The sequence below is a fragment of the Erinaceus europaeus genome, chromosome 10 (assembly GCF_950295315.1).
Source record: "Erinaceus europaeus chromosome 10, mEriEur2.1, whole genome shotgun sequence".
Lineage (NCBI taxonomy): Eukaryota > Metazoa > Chordata > Mammalia > Eulipotyphla > Erinaceidae > Erinaceus > Erinaceus europaeus.
In genome coordinates this window covers 18644786-18663200 of record NC_080171.1, presented here as the reverse complement: position 1 = coordinate 18663200, position 18415 = coordinate 18644786, and the positions used below count along the sequence as shown (strand labels likewise).

Sequence of the window (18415 nt, the reverse complement as noted above, 5' to 3'; positions counted from 1 at the left end):
AAGAGCCCCAGAACTTAGTAGCTGAGTGGAGTCTGGCTGGTGCAGTGGAAGTAGCAGGTATGGCCCCACGGGGTCTGTGGACTAGTGCAGACCGCTCCTTCCCAGGCTTCCCTGCTGTTCCCTGAGCCCTCTGGCCTAGGGGAGCCAAGCACAGAGGTCAAAGTAAATGAAAAAGGCCCCCGTCCCCAACTTCCACCCCTGAGCCTCTGGTTCCTGTCCTCCCCAAGAGGCTCAGGAGCCCTCAGTGGTCAGGGGAGCTTGGGGACCCCGGGAGTAATTGGAACCAGGGCTAAGATATTAGAAACCATAACGCCAACTCCCCGACTCCCCCAGGATAGCTCCTGGTTTTCTTCTCACCCCATCCTCCCTGCTGCTGACAGCTCAGCTCTCCAGGCCCCCAGCAGCTGGGCCAGTGACCCTCCTCCCTTCCCGAATCTTCTAGAAGGGGCCTCCAGCCAGAAAGCACCCCAGCCAGTCCTGAGGGACCCCTGCTCTGCCTTCAGACCACCACAGTGGATGCAGAACTACACCTTCTGCCCCTACACTAAAGGGTCCTGAGTCCTAATCTTAATCTTCTACTACTGCAGCTAACACACACACACACACCCTACCCCTGCCCCCAAGGGGCCAGATTTAGACCTGGGGAGGATTTCTTGGTCTTGAAAGGGAAGCCAGTGAGGTAGGAGGTGTGGGGCAGAGGTGGCCCTTAGCTGGCAGGTGCTCAGTAAATAAACAGAAGAAAGAATGGATCTAGAGCCTGGGCTCCACCTGAATAGGGTCTGAAGTTGGGGTGGCTGAGAGCATGCACCCCATTCTAGGGGGGAGGTGGGCACAGGAAGTTAGAAGAGGCAGATGGGAACCTAGTATTGCCCTGCTCTGTCATCTCCCCCTGCTTGTCATCTCTTCCAGTATGGCAGACCTTGTCTGGAAGGAAAGGACAGGAAGCCGCATGTTTGTGGGTTTGATGGGAAGGCCCGCCCCTCACACAGCTGCCTGATGATTCCAGGATTCCCCAGATAACCCAAGAGTGTCTGTGTGCTTCTCTCTTTGGCTCTTCAGTGAAACTGGGGGTGGGACAGCCTGGGGGCTCAAACACCGATGCCATGTTTTATGTGCTTTGTAGCCTCAGGTAAGTGACTTAATGTTTCTGTGTTTTCATTATCTCTGATAGTAAAAATGGGATCATAGTGGTTTTATTTCCCAGGACCTTCATTAAGATGCAGTGGATGAGATAATTCAGCCAGGGGCACAGCACCAGCCTGTGGGTGAAGACCCCCCCCAACCACCACCTGCAGGTCTTGGCTTTCTCCCCATCGACATCTCAACACCTCTTGCTTTCTCCTTCTCTCTGCATCTTTCTTTCTACTGATTCCTCTTTCCCTCTCTGCATTTGGCCCTGACTGCAGCCCCCCACTCCCCGCCCCCCACCAGAAAGTCCTTTTTGACCTGTTCTAACCTCCTTGGCACAACCAGGCCAGGTGGGGTATCCAGGGAAGTTTTAATTCCAACACAGGATTCCCGATGGCGGGCTCACGCCTGGGCCTGAACGTGAGTGAATCACAGTGGAGGGAAAGAGTGATTGTGTCTGTGTCCTTTTCTGGCTGGGCAGGAGAGCTGGGGGGCTCAGCCTGGCAGCCTCTTGTAGGAGGGGGACTTGCCCTGACTATTCTAACCGCCCCCACACCTGGGCCCCAGCCAGAACCCAGGTGTGGGATATCTACCTGCAAGAAAGACAAACCTGCCGGGAGCCCAGGACTGACAGGCAGAGGCAACCCCCACCCTGTCTCTGAAGAGCTGGCTCACTAGGCCGTAATTTTCTGTAGGTCACTCTGGCCCTAAGCCCCACTCTGAGTTTCCCAGGCTCTATCCCAAATCTTGAGTGAAGCATCTTGCTTCCAGAGGCCTAGCTTCACTTGTCTATAGCTCTCTCTCTCTCTCTCTCTCTCTCTCTCTCTCTCTATATATATATATATATATATATATGTATATATATGTAATTTTATTTATTTATTATTGGATAGAGACAGAGAGAAGTCAAGAGAGAAAAGAGGCAGAGAGACACCTGCTGCCCTGCTTCACCACCTGTGAAGCATTCCTCTTGCAGGTGGGGCCTGGGAGCTTAAAGCCGCATCCTTACACACTGTAATGTGTGCACTCAGTCAGGTGCACCACCACTCAGCCCAATCTCTAGTGTGATACCTCCCCCCCCCTCTCTCTCTCTCTCTCTCTCTCTCCCTATATATATATATATATATATATATATATATATATATATATATATATATATATATCATGTCATCTCCTTCTCTCTTAAACTGGGTCTATGTCTTTGGTACCACAAGTCCTTTGCCCCCTACCCCACCCACCCAATGAAGTTGCCAGGATTAGAAAGTTTGTGGGATGAAGCGTCTATGCTCTTCGTGTGGACCAGAGTTCCTCCTTGGGGAGGGGCAGTGAGGAGTAAAAACACACCAAGTTCAGCTGTGTCACTGTAGCTCTGTGAAGGCAGAAGGCAAGGTCTATAAATGTAAACCAAACAAACAGGGAACTGAGTGAATTGAATGGCTGAGGCAGGGACATGGACCCACTGTGGAAAAGCTATTGCTTGATTCTGCGGCTCAGCAAGGCGTCACTCTGGGGGCCAGGATTGGTCTCAACTAGCCCCAGACACCCCCGCACCTGGGTTCTGGCCAGACCCTCACGTCAGCCCTTGGGCAGAGGGCCAGATGGGTCAACCACTGAGACTCCCCCTCACCATTGCCTCAGGGTACCCACCGGTTGCAAGGAGTAAAAACAGGGACCACAGACTCAGAGAGGAAGAAATGCTGGGTAGGGTCACACAGCAGGCAGAGGCGGGGACAGGGGCCCTGGCGTCTTGGCAGTCAGCCTGGACATGTCATGGGGATTCCTGAGCAGGCAGTGTGACAGGGGCCAGAACCAAAATAGGGCTTCATGTGGGGAGTGCGCCCAGGAATCATTGAACATGCGGGCAGCTGGGCTGGGGGTGGAGCTTCCTATCAGGCAGGGACAGATGTGCAGCTTCCTGTCCTTCCCATCAGACAGAGTCAAGCACAGCGGCCAGAGGCTCAGAGGCACCAAATCAGAGTGAAATTGAGGAGGGAGGCGCTGGGAGAGAGACCAAGAAACTGATAGAATCGGAGACAGAGTCAGACACACAAATGGAGATGCAGAGGAAGACAGATGTGAGGCAGAGACAGGGAGATGCAGGAGGGAGCCTCTAGAACTAAAGAGACACAGAGACATGCAGGGAGAGATGTGAAGTCAGAGATAGAGTGTTTCAGAGACACAGGGCACCAGTTACATGGAGTCATTGATAAAGGGACAGACACAGATAGAAACTCTAAGGCTGCAACAGATAACAGTGGTTAGAAGAGAGAACTAGAGATACAGGAGACAGACACACAGAGGGAGAGAGATGCAGAGACAGACAGTGATGGAGAGAGAAAGCCAGACACTAGGGAACAAAGTCAGAGGGAAGTAAAGAGAAAAGATCAAAACAACAGGAATGGGAAAAACAGGGAGAAAAGTAAATCTCCGGGCCTCCAGTCTCTCCAGTCTGGTCTCCCCAGGGTCTGGGCCCCCCACCTGCTATTCTCTAGTTTCCATGGCAACAGGGAGGGCAGCTCCAAATTAGCATGTACATTTACATCCTTTCTGTCTGCATAATTCAACAGGTTTCTGTGCATATTCATGGTGCTGAGAGTGAAGGTGATTCCCCCCACCCCCTGCTCAAGCCCCGGCCATGGACCACCCCTGTTTGCAGTACATGATTGTGGCTCTGGCCTGAGCTTGCAGGCCTAGACGTGTCTCCCTTGTTCCCCAAACACTGCTTCAACTTTGCTACCTCTAGGCTATAGCTCAGGCAGTGCCCCTCTGCCATGCCCCTCTCTCCTTCCTTCAGCTTCAGTCCTGGAGGTGTGTGTGTGTGCGCACACACACACACACACACACTAGCTTGGGGGTGAGCGTGGCATGACAGTGACCACTGCTAACCCTGGCTCCCTAGTGGAATGCAAAACCTCAGCACACTTCTACCAGGGTCCTGCTGAAAGGAGTGTGTCTGTCGGGGAAGAGACTGAAAGGATTCCATGGAGAAAGATTGCAGTGGAGGCTAAACCCAAGATTGAGAGACTGCCCGCAGAGAGAAACCTAGGACACCCTGGCTTCCATCTGGAAACTGACAGAGGCCCTGGCTCTAGTTAGAACAAATCAGAGGAAGGAAGGGAGATAACAAAGTCGTTAGACATCAGACTTGCTTTTTTTTTTTTTTAATTTTATTTATTTATTTTCCCTTTTGTTGCCCTTGTTGTCTTTTTTATTGTTGTTGTAGTTATTGTTGTTGTTATTGATGTCATCACTGTTGGATAAGACAGAGAGAAATGGAGAGAGGAGGGGAAGACAGAGAGGGGGAGAGAAAGACAGACACCTGCAGACCTGCTTCACCGCCTGTGAAGCGACTCCCCTGCAGGCAGGGAGCCAGGGGCTCTAACCGGGATCCTTACGCCCGGTCCTTGTACTTTGCGCCAGGTACGCTTAACCTGCTGTGCTACCACCCGACTCCCAAACATCAGACTTTCATGCCTGAGAGTCAGAGGTTCCAGGTTCAAGCTCCAACACCACGGTAAACCAGAGCTGAGAAGTACTCTGGTCTCTCTCTCCTTTTCTTTCTTTTCTTTTTTTTTCAAAGATATTTTATTTATTTATTAATGAAAAAGATAGGAGACAAGAGAGAAAGAACCAGACATCACTCTGGTACATGTGTTGCTGGGAATTGAATTCGGGACCTCATGCTTGAGAACCCACTGCTCTATCTATCCATTGTGCCACCTCCCAGACCACTCCTTTCCTTTCTTATTTAAGTAAAAACAACAACAATAAGAATGAGGATAGAGCCTCAGGAATAGCAGGGTCAGTTGAAATGGCTCAAATGGTAGGGATGTCAATTGGGTCAAGAACTCTCTAATTAAAATGATTTTTTTTTTTTTTTTTGCTTTCAGGGTTATAACTGAGGCTTGATGCTGGCACTATGAATCTACTGCTCTTGGAGGCCATTTTTTCCACTTTTATTGGATAGGATAGAAAGAAATTGAGAGAGGAGGGGGAGGTAGAGAGGGAGAGAGAAAGACAGACACCTGCAATCCTGCTTCACTACTTGTGAAACATTCCCCTGCAGGTGGGGAGCCAGGGGCTCAAACCCAGATCCTTGTTCAGGTCTCTGCACTTCATATTACATATGCTTAACCAGGTGTGCCACCACTTGGCCCCGATTTTTTTAAAACCGGAGTACCACTTAGCTCTGGTTTTTATGGTGATGCCAAGGACTGAACCTGGATCTTCTGGTGCCTCAGGCATATGTTATCCATCCCGGCCCGAGGGCTCTTAAAAGGTGCCAGACTTGAAAGCTCTTAGGGGCTAGAAGAGCTTCTCCAGGGCCTGTTCTAGTAATCATTTTACCACTAGCAACTCCTCTTCCTGCCTTGTCCCCCAACCACATTCTTTCTATCCATACCCCCCCGCCTTAAGCCAAGACAGCAGAAGAGATGATTATTGTCCACGGTCACATCCAGCCATGATGGAGACCAGAACTAGTCCAGGGCAAAGGACCAAGAGGGACTGTGCTTGGGTATATATGAGCAGGGGGTCTTTCAAAGCTGATCGTGTCAATCAGATGTCGGTGGAGGTTCTGGATCCACTGGGACAAGTTCTAGCAGCAGCACTAAAATCCAGTTTGTACCAGCGCCTGCAGCATTCCTCATTTCTGCTCTTGTGGTTCCCATGAGTGCATAAGCTACTTGGACCTCTGCCTCATCTGTCTATCTCTCTTCTTTTGCCCTTCCACCAGTACATTCGCTCCTTCCTCTGCTTGACTTGCATTGTGCAGAGGATTCTGGGAAGGTGGCACCAAGGCAGACAGCCAAGCCTCTTCCCATATTGTTGCAGCCAGAGCACTCTCTCTATACACCAATCTGATTTTCCTTGCCACTGCAACGGCTAGGCTGGAAAAATAATTCATCAGGTAGGGCACAAGTCCAGCTCCACATGGGAGGTTCAAAGCAGCAGAGGAAGCTTTGGTTCTGTGGTGTCTCCCCCTCTCTCAGCAGCTCTATCTGAATGAAGACAGTGTCCCAGAGGAGAGAAATCATGCATATGAGAAGCCCAGTTTACACACACACACACACACACACACACACACACACACACACACGAGCTTTTAGTGACTATCACCACCAAGAAAAGTCAGGCATCAAGCAGTGGCACACCGAGTAGAACACACATATTACGATCACCAGCGTACAAGGCACCAGGTTCAAGGTGCTGGTCCCCACCTGCAGAGAGGAATCTTCATGAACTGTGAAATAGTATTGCAGGCATCTCTCATTCTCTGTCTTCCTTCCCTCTCATTTTCTGTCTTATCAAAAAAAAAAAAAAAAAAAAACAGGAAAAAAAAGAAAAATGACCATTGTGAGCAGTGGATTCATTGTGTAGGCACCAAACCTAATGATAACCCTGGTGGCAAAGTCAATAAATCAATCAAGCAAGCAATAAAAAAAAAAGCCCAGGCTCTTGAACCTGGCAGTTTCAGTCTGCCCCCAACTCTGTCCTCACACTCTTTGTCCTAAACTCCAGTGGTCACTACTATGCTGCTTCTCACCTCCATGTCCTAGGTCATGTCTGCCCGTCATCCAGAGTCCTTCCCAGCTCTTCATGTTTCTTTCTTTTTTTAAAAAAAATATTTTTATATTTATTTATTTCCTTTTGTTGCCCTTGTTGTTTTATTGTTGTAGTTATTATTGTTGTTATTGATGTCATTGTTGTTGTCGTTGTTGGATAGGACAGAGAGAAATGGAGAGAGGAGGGGAAGACAGAGAGGGGGAGAGAAAGATAGACACCTGCAGACCTGCTTCACTGCCTGTGAAGAGACTCCCCTGCAGGTGGGGAGCCAGGGACTCGAACTGGGCTCCTTACGCCGGTCCTTGTGGCTCTTCATGTTTCTACACAGGCATCATCTCCCCTTCCTTGACTGTCTTCCTGGTTCTAAAGACTGAGCCAGGGGCTCTGGCTCGCTTAGAAACTTCACTCACCCACAGTCAATACATCACTATACATGATGCTGGAGGTCCCAAGCTCACTGACTACAGTTTCTACGTTGTGCTTGGTGATTACATGTTTATTACATTACCGAGGGGTGACTGAGCCCACTGAGGGTCAAGTTTCAAGCCTAGGTTCTCTCCTGCTTTGTGAGGCTCCAGGGAACCTCTGCGGTTTAGACAGAAGGGAAAAAAGTGTTATCTCTTTGCTAACGCTGCCACCTTGTGACTGTATCTAGAAATGCAGCCAACCTCCTCTTAAGTGCAAGGACCAAAGCAGGAATTGGAGATACTATATAGCATCATTAGGCAAAGGGGAGACAGCATAATGGTCATGCAAAAAGACTCTCATGCCTGAGGCTCTAAAGTCCCAGGTTCAATCCCCCATACCACCATAAGCCAGAGATGAACAGTGCTCTGGTTAAAAAATAAAAAAATAAAAATAAATAAATAAGACTCTCACGACTGAGACTCCAAGGACCTAAGTTCAGTCCCCTGCACCACCATAATCCATAGTTAAGCAGTGTTCTGGTAAAAAAAAAAAAAGTTATGCAAAATACTTGTGACTAAGGTACGGAGGCCCTAAATTCAACCTTCATCACCACCATAAATTAAATCAAAAAGACTTGAAGGAGTGAAGATAATAGTCTTTCTGATATATGATTAAAAAAAACACTTGTGGTCCGGGAGGTGGCGCAGTGGATAAAGCATTAGATTCTCAACCATGAGGTCCCGAGTTCAATCCCTGGCAGCACGTGTACCAGAGTGATGTCTGGTTCTTTATTTCCTCCTATCTTTCTCATGAATAAATAAATAAATTCTTTAAAAAAAAAAACACTTGAGGTAAACAGGGGTTAGGCAGACAGCACAACAGTAGCACATGGGACTTGCATGTAAGAAGTCCCAGGTCCTCAGCAATGTGTCCCAAAGTCTCACTTCTCCAAATCCCTACCCCACTATGGAAAGATAGAAACAGGCTGGGGATATGGATTGACTGGCCAATGTCCATGTCCAGTGGAGAAGCAATTACAGAAGCCAGACTTCCCACCTTCTGCACTCCATAAAGAATTTTGATCCCTCCCAGAGGCATAAAGAGTAAGAAACCTTCCAATGGAGGCAATGGGATACAGAACTCTGGTGGTGGGAACTGTATGGAATTGTACTCCTGTTATCTTAAAATCTTGTTAATAATTATTAAATTACTAATGAAGAGGAAGAGGGAAAAGACGTAGAAGTCAGGGAGTCAGGCAGTAGTGCAACGGTTTAAGCGCAGGTGGTGCAAAACGAAAGGACCAGCATAAGGATCCAGGTTCGAGCCCCTGGCTCCCCACCTGCAAGGGAGTAGCTTCACAAGCGGTGAAGCGGGATAGACATCTTTCTCTCCCCCTCTCTGTCTTCCCCTCCTCTCTCCATTTTTCTCTGTCCTATCCAGCAACAACATCAATAACAGCAACAGTAATAACTACAACATTAAAACAACAAGGGCAACAAAAGGGAATAAAAAAAAAGTAAAGGTCATCCAGGGTCCAGTTCTCAGCACTACCAATAGCCAGAGTTGAGCAACACACTGGTAGGAATATGTCTATATTCACAGCAAGCAGCAAGTAGCCATGTGTGAAGGAAAACTCCAGGGGGAGTGAACCAAGAACACCAGTAAGGCAACTGTTACAAGATGGTAACAGGCACCAGCCAACAGAGGCTGTAGGGGTGAAGAGAAGCCTAGAGGGTGGAGCAGATACACAATGGTTACACATTACACAAATAGACTCTAGTGCCCGAGGCTGTGAGGTCTCAGGTTCAACCCCTCACACCACCATAAGCCAGAGCTGAGCAGTGCTCTGGTAAATAAATAAATATAAATAAATCTGAGGGAGAGAGAGAGAGAGAGAGAAGAAGGAGAAGGAGGAGGAGGAGGAGAAGGAGGAGGAGGAGGAGGAGGAGGAGGGAGGTCTGCAATTCCACCAACCATGTATCCACTGCATCACCTCTGGGACGGTTGAATTAATTTCTTTCTTTCTTTCTTTCTTTCTTTCTTTCTTTCTTTCTTTCTTTCTTTCTTTCTTTTTTTTTTTTAACCAGAGCACTGCTCAGCTCTGGCTTATGGTGATGTGAAGGATTGAACCTAGGACTTTGGAGCCTCAGGCATGAGATTCTGTTTGCATAACCATTATGCTATCTGCCCTCACCCTGAATTAATTTCTAAGTAAACTTAAACTCTAACTGTATCCCACAGTCCTCCACAGTTATGTATCACCTCTCTCCTCCCATTTCCAAATTCTCCACTTCTTTTTAAAAATTTTTTTTCCCTTTTGTTGCCCTTGTTAATCGTTGTTGTTATTGTTGTCATTGTTATTGGATAGGACAGAGAGAAATGGAGACAGGAGGGGAAGACAGAGAAGGGAGAGAAAGACACCTGCAGACCTGCTTCACCGCCTGTGAAGCGACCCTCACACCCCCTCCCCGCCCCCGCAGGTGGGAGGCGGGGGGCTCCAACCGGGATCCTTACGCCGGTCCTTGTGCTTCACACCACCTGCGCTTAACCCGTTGCGCCACCGCCCGGCTCCCCCTTTTTTTAAAATATAATTTTTAAAAATATTTATTCATTTTCCCTTGTTTTTATTGTAGTTATTACTGTTGTGCTTTGTGCCACATGAGCTTAACCCGCTGCGCTACCGCCCGACTTCCAATTCTCCACTTCTTTACCTCTTGTGCCAAGACATAACCTTTCTTTTAAAAATATATATATATATTTATTGGGAGTCGGGCGGTAGTGCAGCGGGTTAAGCGCACATGGCGCGAAGCGCAAGGACCGGCATAAGGATCCCGGTTCAAACCCCCGGCTCCCCACCTGCAGGGGAGTCACTTCACAAGCAGTGAAGCAGATCTGCAGGTGTCTATCTCTCCCCCTCTCTGTCTTCCCCTTCTCTCTGTCCTATCCAACAACAATGCCATCAATAACAACAACAATAATAACTACAACAATACAACAAGGGTAACAAAAGGGAATAAATATTTTTTAAAAGTATCATTTAAAAATATGTATTTATTTATTTTAATGATAAAGAGTTGATACAGAGGGAAAGATACCGAGAGAGAGACAGAGAGCAGAACACTGCTCAGTTCTGGCTTATGGCGGTGCTGGGGATTGAACCTGGGACCTCAGAGCCTCACATTTGAAAGGCTTTTGCATAAACATTATGCTGTCTCCCCAGCCCAAGGCATAACTTTCCTAAGAATGGTTATGCAGGCAGGTGTCTGGAAGGATAACTCAACAGGTAGTGTGAAGGACTCTCACACTGGAGGCTCCTGATTGGATACCCAGCACCCCATATGCTGGAGTGCTGCTTTGGCCTCCCTCTTTCAGTGTGAAACTCTACCCGCAGAGGCCAACTAGTGGCACACCTGGTTGAGCACACATTACAGTGCACAAGGACCTGGGTTCAAACCCCTGGTCCCTACCTTCAGGAAGAAAGCTTTGCTAGTGGTGAAGCAGTGTTGCAGTTGTCTCTCTGTCTATCACCCTCTTCCCTCTCAAGTTCTGGCTGTCTCTATCCAATAAACACATGTAGATAATAAAAAGTAGTAAAAAAAAACTTTATCTACTATGAAAAATCAGGGGTGGGTAGTGGCATACCCAGTTGAGTGTACACATTACCATGCACAAGGACCTGGGTTCAAGCCCCTGGTCCTCACCTGTAGGGGGAGGCCTTCACGAGTGGTTAAATAATATTGTAGGTGTCTCTCCCTATCTCCCCTTTCCCTATCAATTTCTTTGTCCTATCATATATAATTTTTATGTATTTTGTATATTATATATAACATATATAAAACATCATATATTTTATATAGACATTATGTAATATTTACTATCTCCCCCACTCAAAATTTTTGATGTGCCAAACTGTACTTAAAAAACTATTTTTGGGGAGTCAGGCAGTAGCTCAGCAGGTTAAGTGCACGTGGCGCAAAGCACAAGGACCGGTAATAAGGATCCCGGTTGGAGCCCTGGCTCCCCACCTGCACGGGAGTCCCTTCACAGGTGGTGAAGCACGTCTGCAGGTGTCTGTCTTTCTCTCCCCCTCTCTGTCTTCCCCTCCTCTCTACATTTCCCTCTGTCCTATCTAACAACAATGACATCAATAACAACAATAACTACAACAACAGAAAACAAGGGCAACAAAAGGGAAAATAAATAAATATAAAAAATAAACATAAACAATTTTTTGGAGCTGGACAATAGCACACCTGGTTAGTGCACGTTACAATGCATAAGGACCTGGGTTCCAGCCCCCACCTGCAGGGCAGAAGCTTCACAAGTGGTGAAGCACGGCTGCAAGTGTCTCTCTCCCTCTCTATATCCCCCTTCTCTCTCAGTTTCTGTCTTATCCAGTAAATAAGTAAATAAAATATATTTTGTCTTTTTTTAAATTTATTTTCCCTTTTGTTGCCCTTGTTTTTTTGTTTGATGTAGTTATTATTGTTGTTACTGATGTCATCGTTGTTAGATAGAACAGAGAGAAATGAAAGCGAGGAGGAAAAGACAGAGAGGGAGAGAGAAAGACACCTGCAGACCTGCTTCACCACCTGTGAAGCGACTCCCCTGCAGATGGGGAGCCGGGGCTCAAACCGGGATCCTTACGCAGTCCTTGCGCTTTGCGCCACTTGCACTTAACCCGCTGTGCTACCAACCAACTCCCAAATAAACTATTTTTAAAAAACAATGTTTTAAAAAAGAGAAAGAAAAAGAAATACATAAAAGGAGGAAATGGTGACAGCAGAAGCCATACTGCAGTGGGGAGAGTAGGGAATTAAGTCAGTAACTATGCAGAATTCTTGTGCTTCTCCCTAAGTGTTTATTATTTTCATCATCTTTTTCTAAGTTTTTTAAAACATTTTTTATTTATACAATGGAAATATTTACAAGACCATGAGTTCAATTCCACACAATTCCCATCACCAGAACTATGTATCCCATCCCCTCTCGACAGTTTTCCTATTCTTTAACCCTCTGGGAGCATGGACCCAGGGTCATTATGGGATGCAGAAGGTGAAAGGTCTGGCTTCTGTAATTGCTTCCCTGCTGAACGTGGGTGTTGGTACATCCATCCATACTCCCAGCCTGTCTATTTCCCTAGTGGGGCAGGGATCTGGGGAGGTGGGGTTCCAGGACACGTGGTGGGGTCCTCTGCCCAGTGAAGTCTGGTTGGCGTCATGGTAGCATCTGGAACCTTGTGGCTGAAAAACAGTTAAGATATAAAGCAGAACAAGTTTTTGACTGTCGGGCTAGCTTCAAGGGCGGGAGAGAGAGAGACGACCAGGGACTCATGGCTGAGTGGTACGCAGTTCTGTCTTTATTCATGTGGAACGCAGCGCAATCTAAGCTATCTCTAATCACAATCTTGTCCTTATATATCCTGAGGCGGAAGAGTCAGGTCCAATGAGGATGTACATAGGATAGGGGGTGGGGAGAAGGAAAAAGCGTGCAAAACAGTGAGGATTAAACCAATGCCCTGGAGGCAGGGTGGTGCTTAGTTAACAGTGGTTATGTAAATAGAATACAGTGTTAAGCAGGGGGGGATTAAACCAATGAAGCAGAAGGGGTCTTAGAAGCAGAATTTAGAAGCATACCAACAGTTGACTAATCATGAACCTAAAGGCAAGAATATTGCAGATGAAGATTTGGGGTCTCTGTTTTGGAAAAAGCTAGTAGGTCTATTTTAGGTATATTCCAAGGGGCCCATGACTTTTCTAGGTTTTGCCTGAGCCTGACATCTAATATGCAGGTGGACTAAAGGTATTGTCTGGGGAGATGGTGTCATAGTTAGAAAAAAGGACTAGAAAGTTGGATCAGGGAAGAGAGTAGCTCCCAAATACAGGGAAAGTATGTAAGTAATGTTAACTGTAAACCCCACTGATTTGATCTGGGGCCCATATTCAGCACAGGAGCCTATGTAACCTCTGCATCCTTGTAGGTCTGAGCTCACATTCTGTGGTCATGGCTAAGAATGAACTTTCTTTATTGGGTAGAGACAGCCAGAAATCCAGAGGGAAGGGGGTTACAAAGAGATACCTGCAGCCCTGCTTCACCACTCACAAAGCTTTCCCCCTGCAGGTGGGAACTAGGGGCTTGAACCAGGTCCTTGTAACATGTGTGCTCAGCCAGGTGCCCCACCACCCGGCTGCTTATCTTCATTATCTAATGGAATCAGGGTCACTTTTTTTTTCACCCACAGAGGGACACCACAACACTGAAGCTTTTTCCAGTGTCATAGCACCTCTCATATGGTCTAGGGTTCGAATCTGGGTTGCACACATGATAATGCAGGTACCCTCCCCGGTGAGCTATCGCTCCAGTCTCCCCATCCAAGTTTTACCAGGTTTGCCAGCCCTCTGGCCCCAGCCCACAATTCTTTCTGCCAAAAGCAGCCCAGCTGGGCCCCGTCAAGGACAAGGAAGAGGGAGAAGGCTCCAGAATCACCAGCTGTGATCTGTTTACTGGTTCTGACCAGGCCAACCCCCCAGCCTAGACATCCCACGTGGTGCCTTGATGAGCAGTCGCCCAACAGGGAGCTCATCCCAGGACTTGGAAGGCACCTTACCAATGGCACTCCTTCAGCACAGGTCACTGTGCTTACTTACGGGGCCCTTCTCCTTGGCCACAGCAGGCCGGATTGGGATGGAACATGGAGTCAAAGATCAATAGTCTGGGAGCCAGGTGCTGGCGCACCTGGTTGAGCACACATTACAATGCTCAAGGACCTGGGTTCAAGCCCCCGATCCCCACCTGCCGGTGGAATGCTTCATGAGTGGTGGAGCAGGGCTGCAGGTGTCTGTTTATTTCCCTCTCTACCTCCCTCTACTGTCTTGATTTCTGGCTATCTCTATCCAATAAATTAAAAAAAAAAAAAATCAATAGTCTGCAAATAGCCTAGGCCCAAAGTTCTGGGGGCCAAGGGCACTCAGAATCGTTGAGGGTATATGGTACAAAAGTGAAGTTCTCAGAGAAAAAAAGTCACGTGCAAAAGTTGGGAGGGAACGAACACCCGAGTTGGCTACAAGGAGAACGAGAAGTGAGGCAGTTGCTGGTTACATGACACCCAAGTCACCAGCAGTCACTCGGGTTAAGTGAGATCCTCTAGAACTATTTGAGAAGCCTGGCGGAGCAACTGTGGAGAGGGCTGCCAGCCTCTCCTAATATGCCCTCAACTTCTACCACCTGCCTTTCCCTCTGTCTTCCGTCACTTGAACCATTTGGGACAGCAAATGAGTGTTCAAAACATTTCATTGCAGCCTGAAGACACTGGGGTTCCTTCATCTAGGCCTGAGGCCTGTAAGGCCCCCCAGCTCTCAGATTTCAAATGGACCCACCTGGCCCCAGCCAACCATCACCTTAACACTCTCACATGCTGGACCCACCCTGCCAGTGTGAGCCCAGAACATCCTGGTGACTGGATACTCGACACACTGGCGTAGACATTCACTGAGCCCTGACTGCCCACAAACCTGCTGTAACCCCTGTAGCCCTCTGACTCCCATCACACCTCTCTCTACTCTTGCCCCTGATCTACATAGTGAATCTGAGAGACCAGGTGTAAAAAGGCTTTGGAGGGGGCAAATGTGAGACTGAGATAAGATTTTTTAAGACAGGAAGGTCACCTTTATAAACTGAGTCATTAGTAACAATAATTAATGTGTACTATATGTCCGGTGGTATCTAAGTCATTTATTTATTAAATATTCCCTTTTGTTACCCTAGTTGTTGTAGTTATTGTTGTTATTGATGTCACTGTTATTGGATAGGACAGGGAGAAATGGAGAGAAGGGGGAAGACAGAGAGGGGGAGAGAAAGACACTTGCAGACCTGCTTCACTGCTTGTGAAGCACCTCCCCTGCAGGTGGGAAGCTGGGGGCTTGAACTGGAATCCTGATGCCGGTCCTTGCGCTTTGCGACTCCCGTGTTTATTTTTTGCTTTTACACCAAATCACTGCTCAGCTCTGGCTTATGGTGGTGCTGGGGATTAACCCTGGGACCTCATAGCCTCAGGTATGAGAACCTTCTGCATAACCATTATGCTGTTTCCAGCCCTTAAAAGAGTCATATGTGGGAGTCGGGCGGTAGTGGGTTAAGCGCAGGTGGCATAAGGCGCAAGGACCGGCGTAAGGATCCTGGTTCCAGCCCCAGGCTCCCCACCTGCAGGGGAGGCGCTTCATAGGTGGTGAAGCAGGTCTGCAGGTGTCTATCTTTCTCTCTCCCTCTGTCTTCCCCTCCTCTCTCCATTTCTCTCTGTCCTATCCAACAATGACATCAATAACTACAACAAAAAAAAAGGGCAACAACAGGGAATAAATATTTTTTAAAAGTCATGTGTATATTTCATCTTCATGGCAACTGCTAAGTAAGCACTACGTTGTTTTATGGATGAGAGTGCTAAGGAACAAAGGAGTTTTGTGTCTGATGTCACAAAGCAGTAACTGGGAAGGGGCAAAATCAGGATTTAAGGGAATCGGGCAGTAGTGCAGCGGGTTAAGCACACGTGGTGCAAAGCACAAGGACCCAAGGAAGGGTCCTGGTTCAAGCCCCTGGCTCCCCACCTGCAGGGGAGTCGCTTCACAGGCGGTGAAGCAGGTATGCAGGTGTCTTTCTCTTCCCCTCCTCTATCCATTTCTCTCTGTTGTCCTATCCAACAACAACATTAATAACTACAACAAGCCACAAGGGCAACAAAAGGGGGGGGGAAATCAGCATTTAAATCTTAGAAATTTGGAGCCAAGACTATGATTTTTTTTTTTTCCCCAAGACAGTGATCTTAACCACCACACTATATGCCACAGATAGAGAAAAATGTTTGACTCAAAACACGGCGGTCACCCAGGCAGGGTCTAGGTGTATTTAGGCTCCTGTGAGGCTTCTTTCTCACGGACTCTTAGATCTTGCCAGCAACTGCCAATCTCCCATTCTTACTCTCGACGCTCCTGGGGAGGGGGTTGGTCAGGGGTGGGAGTATATATCCCAAAAGTCCCAGTCTCTTCATATTACCTCCACACATTAGGCTGAGCAGACACACAACACCGCCAGACAGTGGACAGAACCTTTATTTCCTAACCCACCCCCAGCCCCTGTCAGAAGGCAGAGGCGGCTCTTCTCCAGCAATCCAGAGGCCAGCAGCGACCAGAGTCTCGCCAGGGACGCCCTTCTGTGGCACGAACCTCACAGCACAACGTGTGGCCGAGAGAACAGCCCCAGGTCAGCAGGACCCTCAGGATCTGGTGTCTCTAGGTCTTCTCCGCGGTCGGGGGCCAGAGCCAGGACCAGGCGTGGAGCCCAGGCCAGGGGGTGCCCCTGGGGGCTGGTAGCCACACTCGCCGGGGTCCAGGGGGTCCCGGCTGAGCAGCACCCACACTGCGGGCACGTGTCGGCGCACGGTGAGGGGATCCAAACCCGTGTCGGGGGAGGTGGGCACCCAGCTGTCCTCAGTCTGCAGGAAGCGCAGCTTGGTGAGCTGGTGCAGGCCCGGCACCCGGCGTTTGACGATCTCCGCACAGCTCACCGCCTTCCCCGCCGCGCGGCCGGAGCCCGAGAACACCACGTGCCTGGCGCCGCCGCCCTCCAAGCGGCCCAGCGCCAGCCCCAGCAGGTTTCGGATTTTGCTGCCGTCTCGGACTCTCATCTCCAGGGTGTCGGGAGGTAGCTGGGGGATGGGGGAGGCTGCCGGGAGCTCCACGGAGCCGGCCTTGCGGTAGTGCTCCATCCTCGCCAGCCTCGGGGACTGCGCGACGGCTCCTGCACGGAAGGGCCCGGTGACGGCCCGGCATGCGCCCCCCGCCTCGGGTTTCTCAGCAGCAGGGCCCTACCTCTCCTGCCCAGCGTCTCCGGACGTGTCAGCTCTGTCGCTCTGTGTTTCCTTCCCTGGAGCTTCCTCTGAGTCGGGAGGAGCCGGGCGTGGGTTGCAGACACCGCCGCGCCGCGCCGCGCACTACCCGGGTGAGCTACTTCGCCGGCCTCCAGCCTTAACTTTGCAAAGGGGCTGCACCCCCAAGCCCCCTACTCCTCCGGGCAGGATCACGCACCCTCCCCGGCCCGCATCCCGGAGCCCTAGAGGCCCCGCGCCCCTCACCCAGACCCCCGACTGTAAGGCTGGGCGCTCACACCCGCTGCCCGGGGCGGGGACGAGGCCCTGCGGGGTGAAGCAGCTCTCAGCCGATCCCCCACCCACTTCGTGACCCGTAGGGAGAACAGTTTATGCCCCACCGAAACTCCCGGGCGGCCCCCTCCCGCACCCACCTCCGGGCGCCCCCACGCAGCCAGGTTCCGGTGCCGCCGCTCCCGCTTCCAGCTCAATCCTCAGTAAGATGGCGCGCGGCCCGGGAGCGCGCATGAGCAGTGGGGGTGCGCGTGTCTGAAGGGGGCGTGGCTTAGCGGGCGGTGCCGCGTCTGGGGCGGAGCTTCGCGGGCGGGGGCGTGGCCTCGCCGGAAATCCCAGGTGGCGGGGCGGTCCCTGGGCTGGCCCCTGGGGAAAGGTGCACTCTAGTGGATAGGCGATGGTGGAGGAGAAAGGCTGCCATCAAAGTCGTCTTGCGTACGAAGTATGGGGATGGGCTGGTCCTCACAAGATAACCATGTAGGGTTTGTAAGATAGCTCACCTGGGAGGACACTTGCTCCGCCATGCCGACGATCCAGGTTCGACCCCAGCCGCCACTGCACTAGAGGAAGCTTCGGTGCTGTGGTGTCTTCCCCCTGCACTGCCTCTTTTTCTTTCTTTCTATCTGAAAAAGTGAAGCCCAGAGTGATGAAGCCCTAACAACAACAAAAAGCGAGAGAAAGAGAAAAGATAGGAAAATAGTCTAAAAGGAGGAGGTGGAAAGGGATGAAAGGGAGTTGGGGACTCAGTATGCTATAGTGGAGGAAGAGGACTAGTTGGTGGAGGGTGTAGTGTGCTGGCACCTATCATGGGGAGATGTGCTATCATACACACGTGATAGCAGTCTTGTACACATTTCCCCAATAAGGCCATCTGAAGAGGGCAGTGTGGCATTACTTTTATTTTATACTTGATTGGACAGAGAGAAATTGAGAGAGGAAGGGGAGATAGAGACAGACACCTGCAGACCTACTCCACCACTTGTGAAGTTTTTCCACTGAAGGTGGAGACAAGGGGCTTGAACCCAGGTCCTTGCGCACTTCAGTGTGTGCACTCAACCAGGCACGTCATCACCTGGCCCCACAGAGGGTTTCTGTGTGAATTAGAGCAAGAGGTCCCTTTTGAACTGGCTACTACCCAGCAAGTGAGAGCTTTGGTCACCAAAT

General features: G+C 49.5%; 1 protein-coding gene across 1 annotated transcript; it reads right to left on the bottom strand.

Annotated features, from left to right (window-relative positions):
* Positions 1–16245: 16245 nt before the first annotated feature.
* Positions 16246–17493, bottom strand: RPP25L (ribonuclease P/MRP subunit p25 like). The gene is made up of 2 exons (XM_007522845.3): positions 17392–17493; positions 16246–16890 (listed from the first exon to the last, which is right to left on the bottom strand). The coding sequence occupies exons 1-2, from the start codon at positions 17483–17485 to the stop codon at positions 16367–16369; spliced, it is 618 nt and encodes a 205-aa protein (XP_007522907.2). The 5' UTR covers positions 17486–17493; the 3' UTR covers positions 16246–16366.
* Between the last annotated feature and the right edge of the window lie 922 nt (positions 17494–18415).

Excerpts from the sequence above, each read along its gene's own strand:
- RPP25L (XM_007522845.3), bottom strand. The coding sequence starts at position 17,485 with ATGCGCGCTCCCGGGCCGCGCGCCATCTTACTGAGGATTGAGCTGGAA. Across the intron at positions 16,891-17,391 it reads CTGCGTGGGGGCGCCCGGAG|GAGCCGTCGCGCAGTCCCCG; the intron begins GTGGGTGCGGGA and ends CCTTCCGTGCAG.